The 8,516-nt window shown below is 39.6% G+C and overlaps 1 protein-coding gene across 1 annotated transcript; it reads right to left on the reverse strand.

Annotated features, from left to right (window-relative positions):
• tex15 (testis expressed 15, meiosis and synapsis associated) lies at positions 1-7,865 on the reverse strand. Its single transcript, XM_073829290.1, has 3 exons — positions 3,162-7,865; positions 1,113-1,159; positions 1-1,037 (listed from the first exon to the last, which is right to left on the reverse strand). The coding sequence occupies exons 1-3, from the start codon at positions 7,863-7,865 to the stop codon at positions 383-385; spliced, it is 5,406 nt and encodes a 1,801-aa protein (XP_073685391.1). The 3' UTR covers positions 1-382.
• Between the last annotated feature and the right edge of the window lie 651 nt (positions 7,866-8,516).

Genomic DNA, 8,516 nt, shown 5'->3' on the forward strand with positions numbered 1-8,516 from the left:
TTCAATGTTTAATAGCAATAAATACAACAATAAAGTAACTGAACATCAACTCTTTAAACATTGTTATGTACAGTACATGGAAGGTTTTACCAGAAAATGTGTGCTATCATATGTACATTAAAGTCACATTAAAGTACATTTGCTTAAAAGCACCAAGTGCATTTATGGATCAGTGGGATTTAATATCGAACTAGTTCGGGAGTGGCCAGCAAAAAGCTAACCAAGGTCTGAAGGGTTACTAGAAAGCTACAGGCAACCTTGAGTTCTTATCAAGGTTGTAGCTCTCCTGAACTAGTTCTTTGATAACATTTCCCTGTAAATAAACCTGACTTACAAAAATGTATATCTATGTGATTCAATTGTAGCTCATAGTACATTAGTCTTAAATGGTCTTACGATAATATCTAGCATCAGGGTGAATGGCTGCAGTGGAGCCTGTGGTGTATGTTTGTCCATTCAGAAGGAAGTAGGGGTACTGAATTGCTGTAATCGTGTTGGGCATAGGGACATGTGTTAAAGCCTGAACTGAGAGAGGAGGAGTTATCATATTTGCATTCAAAGGGCAATTTGGTAAACTATAAGGTTGTGTCATGGCTAAACTGAACTGGTTTACTTGTTCTTGTGAGAAAACAGGACAATGCGTTGCAGTGTTATTTTGTTGGTATGTAGCACTGTCAAACGCTAGACGTGTAGCACAAGAATCTCCTTGTAAAGTTGCTTGAGGAGTCAAGACTGAAGGCTGTCGAGGTCGTTGTGTGTCTGCTAAAGATCTCCTCTCATCAGAATGTGATAAAGTCACTCGTCTTTTAGACAGATGAAGAGAATTTATTTCAGAGTGTGCATGAGACGTCAAAGGCGAAGGTGGGACTAATTTGGAGGCATTCCAGTCTGCAGCAGTGCTTCTAACCATTCCCCATTGTCCTGGATCCACTCTGTGAGGAAGAGCGTAGTAAGGGCTCGGGTTCTCAACATGGGTTGCAGGAGTTGTTTGGAAAAGGGGGTTTACAGCGCTACATTTTGTTGGTGGAAGAGATGCCCTGAAAGGTGTTGGAAAACATTTATTATTATCAAAACCAATGCAATTAGAGGCTGATTGTAAAAATGTCTCTTACCTCCTTTTAGCCATTTTGTAAGCCACCTCCTTGTCAGCCTTTACACTCTACATTATAAATAAACAAACATTTAGAAAGATACACAAGTTTTTTTTGCAACCAAATGGAATTTAACATCTCTATCATGCAATTCTAGCAGCTCTAACAACCTTAAAGGTGCCATTAGAATGCATTGAAACAATATTTTAAATTGTTCTCTGATCTCTACATAGAAGGTATATAGCATAGAAAAGGGCAAAAAATCTACAGAAACGGTTTTACAGGTCCATTAACAACCCTAGGATTTGTCCCTAGAATGAAATGGTCTGTTATTGACTTATTTGGAAGGTTCATGAATATTAAAGATAATATTAACAATGCTCTGCTCTGATTGGCTGTTTCACAGAGCGGCTCATTTAATTACGGAGCTCTAGCCACTTTTAATATGCGGTTTGTTGAATCTGCCATTTTGAATGCGCGATCATTTTACTCTCACTATTATGATTGCATGTGCTCTGTGTAACGTTATACTGCAGCGACAGTACTTACCACACAAGTTTAGATGCTTGTTAGTGATGCTCAGGATCTGTAAATCATTCGCCATCATCAGCGCAGTCATCTCTCCGTATATGTGGTGAGTGAAGTCTTATGTACTGCAATGTAACAGGCTACTGCTAGCATTAAGCTAACCATGTCCCTTCAGTGGCTTGCCTTATTTTACTGATGTACTGAGGTTACTGATGATTGGGCGATGCAAATGTTGGGGGCGTAACTATTAACTAACGCGACTATTGGGTAATAGTCAGTGTAATGTTGGAATTGACCTATTTTTTAGTGTTTTTTGCAAACACCAGATTTATATAAGGAGGAAATGGTGGTGTTTGAGACTTGGTGTTGGTGTTTTCCATTCTATGGCACCTTTAAAGTCAGATGTGAAATTCTGAGAGAAATCATATTTAATTTTTAGTAACTGATTATATTGTAAAAAGTCTGTGTTATCGTTTATATAAGGAGCCAGCCCAAATAAGAGTTTGCTATAGGCCCTAATAATGCATTTTAAGCATTATAAGTTAAAGGTGCCATAGAATGGAAAACTGTATTTACCTTGGCATAGTTGAATAATAACAGTTCAGTACATGGACATGACATACCATGAGTCTCAAACACCATCGTTTCCTCCTTATATAAATCTGGTGTTTGCAAAAGACCACTGAAAAATTGGCCAATTCCAACATAACACTGACTATTACGTTAGAGTCGCGATCGTTAATAGTTACGCCCCCAACATTTGCATAGCCCAATCATCAGAAGTTCTGCAGGCTATTGTGAAAAAAAAAAACAAAAAAAAAACAAAGCGAGGGACAATATCGAAAATGGCAGTTCACAGGAATAAATGTTATGTTCAAGGTTGTGCAGGAGACGTTTAGTGCAGGGATAGGTTTGTGTCTGTACTCAGAAATGCAAGGAAAACAAATAAGGCGTTCTAATAAAACAAGGCGAGCCACAAAAGGGTCCTGAACCTGAGCATCACTAACAAGCATCTAAACTTGTAAAATATGAGGTAAGTACTGCCGCTGTAGTATAACGTTACAAAGAGCAAATGCGATCACAAAAGTGAAAGTAAAATGATCGTGCAATCAAAACAGCAGTTTCAATGGCCCACATAATAGCGGCTCGAGCTCTGTAATTAAATATATATATTTTCCTCCATGTGCGAGCTACTGAATGAGCTGCTCTGTGAGACTGCCAATCAGAGCAGAGCTCATCATTATTATTCATGAAGCTTCCAAATAAGGCAATAACAGAACATTTCATTCTAGGGACAAATCCTAGGGTTGTAAATGGACCTGTAAAACAGTTTCTGGAGATTTTTTGCTCTTTCCTATGCCATATACCTTCTATGTAGATATCAGAGAACAATTTAAAATATTGTATCAATGTATTCTATGGCACCTTTAAAAAAGTGATTTCAGAGCAAGTTTATTTGCTTATTTAAGTTAGCATTAAAGTTAACATTTTTATTATATGTTGACTGTAAACCTTCACATGATATACATATCAAAATCGTACCTGTGCAACACTGGGTTGAGAGGATGCCCATATCTGCAAACTTTTACGTTTCTGAGCAGCATCACTCTTTTGTTTTGTTGGGATCTCTGCTCCATCGATGGACGGAGGGGGCTGTTCCACTTTGTTTACAAGAGTAACACCTGACTCTGTCACCCCGAAAATAATCTGTGGGTTTGAATTCTTATATGTCTTCAGAACCTCACTTGGTGCAGAATGATTCATGTCTTGCCATACAAGAACCTTAGATGCATCATAAAGAAGGTGCTCGATTCCAAACCATGATACTTTGCTAATCATTTCTTTGCATGACTTCATGAAAATAGCTTTTTCTTGGAGATATCTGCATGTAATGGACAGATGCTCTGCTTTGCCTACATCGAAAGTCCCTGGCAACTTATCCGACGGTGTTTCCACAAAAGTCATTATCACTCTGTGTATCTTCTCCAATCTTTCCAGACTGTCTCCAAAATTTATCATTGCAGACATTGGTACGGATAAAAAGAAGCTTTTAATGTCTTGGGGATTTCTGAGTGCAGCCTCAGCCTCAAGGAGCTCACGCTTACTCTTTAGATACATGTAGTAAGATGCGTCAGGGGCCGCATGGAGCTGCTGGTGCAAGGAGGACACTGCACTGTAGTATTCCTGCAGTTTACTGTATCCCTCTTGTGTCAACATCTTTTGAAAAGAAGCAAACAACGATGACTGCTGCTGAAAGCCGACCTCACCTTTGTAGAGTTCTCCATAAAGAGAAGGGTCATACCATAGCAAACTCCTAAATGTAGGTTTACCGCTTAGAAAATGAATTTTGTTTTCTACAAAGTGCCAAGCTTCCATCATCATCTGCAACTCCAAGTAAGAATTCACAGCTTCATACTTCAAATCTACTTGTGCAGGTGGATGGTCCAAATATTGCTCTAAGATGAGACACCTTGAAACGAAAGATTGGTTGAATGGCACTTTCTGATCTTGTTCAAACCTTGAGATAAAATATCGCAACATGTCTTTGCATTTAGACTGCAAAGATCCAAGTTCGGTTAATGAGGTTGTTTGGTCAGCCATTTTGAGAGCGCTTGAAATGTCACCGATGTTGTATTTGTCAGTGAGTGTACTGCTCACATTGCCATCATCAACAATTTTTATGGTGTTCAAAAATCTAGTGTCTGGACTTTTTCGTTCACATAAACTGTCCAAATTCACTGAAGGATTTTGTTGGCTTGTGTTCTTTCGTTGCATCTGTGACTGGGCATTATTGATGGATATTTCTGGAAAAACAGCGTTCCGGTCATTAACCTGGGGCAAAGGGTGAGGGCTATTATTTTTGACGGTGTCTAAAGCACTGGTGCTGTCAGGACTGACACTAATGACTGAGCTCCTTCTTGATCTTAGCCTACTGGTTCGCTTGGGTTGAGAAGATCGTCGGCCTCTCTTAGATTCAACTGGCACTAGTAGGCAAACATCAGCTCCATTTTGAGCATGTTCACTTCGAAGAACCTTCCTAGTTTGAACAGAGGTTTTGGTGTATTCACTTGAATTGTCTTTTTTACCAGCATCACTCCCTTGAGGCATCAGGCAGGGAACATTCACCATACAGTATTGGCTTTTTTCAAACAACTGCTGTTTATGTGCTGTGCTGTCAAGCGTTATCCACACCACTGGTCTTTCTTTAAGATCTTCATTCATTGCTTCTTGTTTCTTCACAGTGGACTCAAATTTGGTCAAATAATCTCTTAGTTTAGAAATGAGCTGGGTTTCTGGTGAGGTTTCTTCATCGATTTTATTTTGGTTTGGCCTTGGTAAATCACAGTTGTCTTTGCTTGCGAGAGTACTGGATGATTTGGTAGAACCAAGCAAACTGGTGTCGCATCTCTTCTTTGTTTTGTGTTTTGAAGAAATCTCACACTGGACACCCAAATCTGGATCATCAACGGTAAGATCGACAACATTATTTGATGCATATTTTAAAGCCTCCAGACCACACTGCTTTGAATCTGATGTTGCCTCAGAATCACTTCTCCAAACTCTGCTGACATTAGATGCCTTGAGACGTGATTCTTTCATGTTTAGGATATTTGCTGACATGTCTTCTCCTCCGTCAAAACACTGCACATTTAGAGTATTTTTCATAATTGCATTTTGCTCACCACCTTTTGTAGTGTCTGTCTCAGTTGAATCATTGACCATCACCTTGGCTTCTGGAGTCATATTTGTCTGGACTTCAGTTTTATGACTGTTGATTGTGTTGCTTGCTGGCATATCACTGTGTGTTTCTGAAGCCTCACAATCACGTATACTCAAACTCTCAGAAGCATCTACATTTGCATCTACTGTCGTTTTCATTGTGAAATGCTCCTGGCTTAATGGATTCAGTCCACTCTCTGATCTCACATTCAGCAACATGCTCTCCTCTTTGCATTCTGCCCCATGTTCTTTGCTAGCGCATGTGATCAAGGATGTTCGGCTTTGATTGGAGATGTTTTCAGTTGTCTTCACTTGTTCACCAATAAAATCATTTGTTGTGTCAGTATGGACTGAATCATTTTTATGGACATTTTCTGAAAGTACTTCTGTAGGATTTATTGGCTCCTCTATTGGTTTGGTCTCAGGAATATTGGCATTATCCTCCTGTGAACCCTGAACAACACATGTGTGAGGCATTATTCTTAAATTAGAGTCTGGGTCCTGATTTTCATTTTCTGCAAGGACTATTTCAGACTGACTGTTTGAAGAGTCTGATGTTGCGTTGCTGTTTACTGTTTCATGGGGGCTCTCAGCTGACACAGTTGTTCTGCTGAGATTCCTCTTTGCTTTCCAAAAGCATATCTTGACATATTTGCTCCTCTTTAGAGAGTGACCTAGTGATAGAACTGCATGGTGTTTTTTGAGACATGCCTTCTTAATGCCTGGTCTCCTCAACCTCTTGCGTTGCACATACATTTTAGATTTACTATACCTCTGAGCCAGTAGTTGTATTAGTTCAACATTGACATCGCTTTTGCTTCTGCACATTTGGGCGCCTGGGGTTTGAATCGTTTTGTTGTATCTTTCACTTAGTTTCTTTTGAAGGCCTTTGATTTTTGAAAATCGTTCAGAGAGAGAAAGCCCTTCTGTAGTATGAGCAGATGTTTTGCTTGAATTCAGAGTAACTTGGAGATGGTTATCGTCCCAGGGTCTCATATTTAGGTTAGCTTCGGCTTTGCTGTGATCTTTGCTTTCATTTTTTAGCTTGGAAATGTTGTCTGCAGGTTGGCCCATACCTCTGCACGCACTTGAGGAAAAAATATGCTTTTGAAACATGCTTGGCAATAGTTGATCAAGTTGAATTCTTTTGTACAATTCCCAGTGAGCACTGTTGTCCTGCTTTACTGTTTCCATATTAAGCTCTGGAGATCTTTCAGGGTCTTTCATCCATCTAAATGAATCCATCTTTTGAACACTGCTAACACTTGTCCCTTTCTGCTTTTCCTTTCCTGCCATGGCGATACTGAGATCACAGTTGTTTGATGTCCCACAGCTAGAGACTTCAACACAGCTGGCAATATCCATGACTATGTCATTCATGACGTTGTTTGCACACATAAGGTGCGATTCAATGCGGGGCTCTTTAGCCAAGTTAACACTTGGAGTTGATTGAGTCTCCTTCAAGTCCTCTACTCCACACTTGGAGAGCTCACTTTCACATTCTATTCTGTGATTAAGCTTAGCTTCATTAGAGGGACAAGTTAAAGGTCTTGAGTGCTTGAGATCAGTTTTGGGATCATCTGTGAGGTTGAGATTCAATGATGTCAGCACTAGTAATTGCTCTGAAAGTTTATCTGGAGCCTGATTCAGACATCCATCGGGATGAGTCTCTGGTGGTTGATCCTGTCCCTTTTCTCTCAACATTACCACACTAGATTCTGGATGATTTGAATGACTGGTCTCAGGAACGTGAGTTGTGCTACATTTATCCCTGTAGACAAAATCACTGTTATCTAATAAACTTGCAGCTTCATGACTTTTTGGTTGGCACACATAGGACTGATTGTGCTTGTGTGTATTGTCTTTTGTCTGTAAAATGTGATTTTCTTTGGGCTCTTTTTCAGACAGGCCGGAGGTCTTCTTTGTCTTATTGACATTTTGAAAGATCAATCCCTGTTTATACTTCTGATAATAAACTTCGTAAAAATTTATACGGTCAGCTAATTCTTGCTTTTGTTCTGGTGACATGTTTTCTTGTGACCAAATTTTTTGATGCCTCTCTTCCTTGTTCATTTTAAAGTAGGCAGCATATTTCTGGAATTTCATTTTAAATAACTTCATTGAGGGCAATGTTGGGGTATACGGGCATTGATCCATCTTTGAGGTTTCTCTTTGAGTGTCCTTTTTGTCCATGTTTGATGGCTCTTTTGAATCACACGTATTTCCAGCATAATTGTCTTCTTGGTTTAGGTGGGCTGGTTGGCATTTCTTATTATCACATTCTGAGCTATTGTATGCTACCTCAGCCTCTGAGCAGCTGGTCTGGTTTGCTTCTTGTCTAGACAGACGAGGATCCCTAACCAAGCGTGAAGAATAGACTATGGTGGAAATTTTGTCCAATGGACTTTGAGGCACTATGCCCCTAGGATTGTCATGTCTTCCATGTATGCTTGCAGTACTTTTGTTGTGATTACTCATGAATGCTTTCTTTCCTAACAAGCTTTGGGAGAAAGCAGTGTGATCCATAACTGGCCTTGAACTGCTGGAAGATTCTCCGTTTTCACTGGCAGCAAACCAGTTCTGTTTTGGATTGAATGACTGAGTGTTTTGCGTATCATTTTTTTGAAGTGGAGCTTCTACTCCTGGATTCTGAGGTGTATAATCCATCTCAATGCAGCCCGGCGTGCCAAAATGTTTGAATGTAATGGAGGCAGTACCTCCTTTTCCTCTTCTCTCTGCCACAGTACATGCCTTAAAATGGTCTGTTGCATTTTTCAGGGGTAAAATAAACACTCATTATTGATTATTGAAGACTTGATGCATTCTAATGAATGCTATAAAAGTGCAAATAAACTTGACTTGATAATGACAGGCATGTATTTAATGTCTTAATTAAAAAAATGTTCTTGTTTTATCTTACCATGCACTTGGCCAATAGGTACCCTTGAAGCTGAGAGTGATACGTTTGCAGGTATAGTCAGAATGGCACTGCTGTCAGGAACAAATGAAACTACAGCATACGGCAAACACTGCCTGGGTCTTTCAGTGAGCTCCTGCTTCTCGTTAAAGTCAAACAGAAAAACCTAGAACAACAATGTTTTATTAATACTCCTGTTTATCCAGTCCATCTGATGGGTAATTTGCTATTTAGATTAAATCAACTCACAGAGGAACCAA

This window comes from Garra rufa, chromosome 23 (genome assembly GCF_049309525.1).
Source record: "Garra rufa chromosome 23, GarRuf1.0, whole genome shotgun sequence".
In the NCBI taxonomy this organism is placed as follows: domain Eukaryota; kingdom Metazoa; phylum Chordata; class Actinopteri; order Cypriniformes; family Cyprinidae; genus Garra; species Garra rufa.

Excerpts from the sequence above, each read along its gene's own strand:
- tex15 (XM_073829290.1), bottom strand. The coding sequence starts at position 7,865 with ATGGATCACACTGCTTTCTCCCAAAGCTTGTTAGGAAAGAAAGCATTC. Across the intron at positions 1,160-3,161 it reads CTCAACCCAGTGTTGCACAG|AGTGTAAAGGCTGACAAGGA; the intron begins GTACGATTTTGA and ends TTTATAATGTAG. Across the intron at positions 1,038-1,112 it reads TACAAAATGGCTAAAAGGAG|GGCATCTCTTCCACCAACAA; the intron begins GTAAGAGACATT and ends AACACCTTTCAG.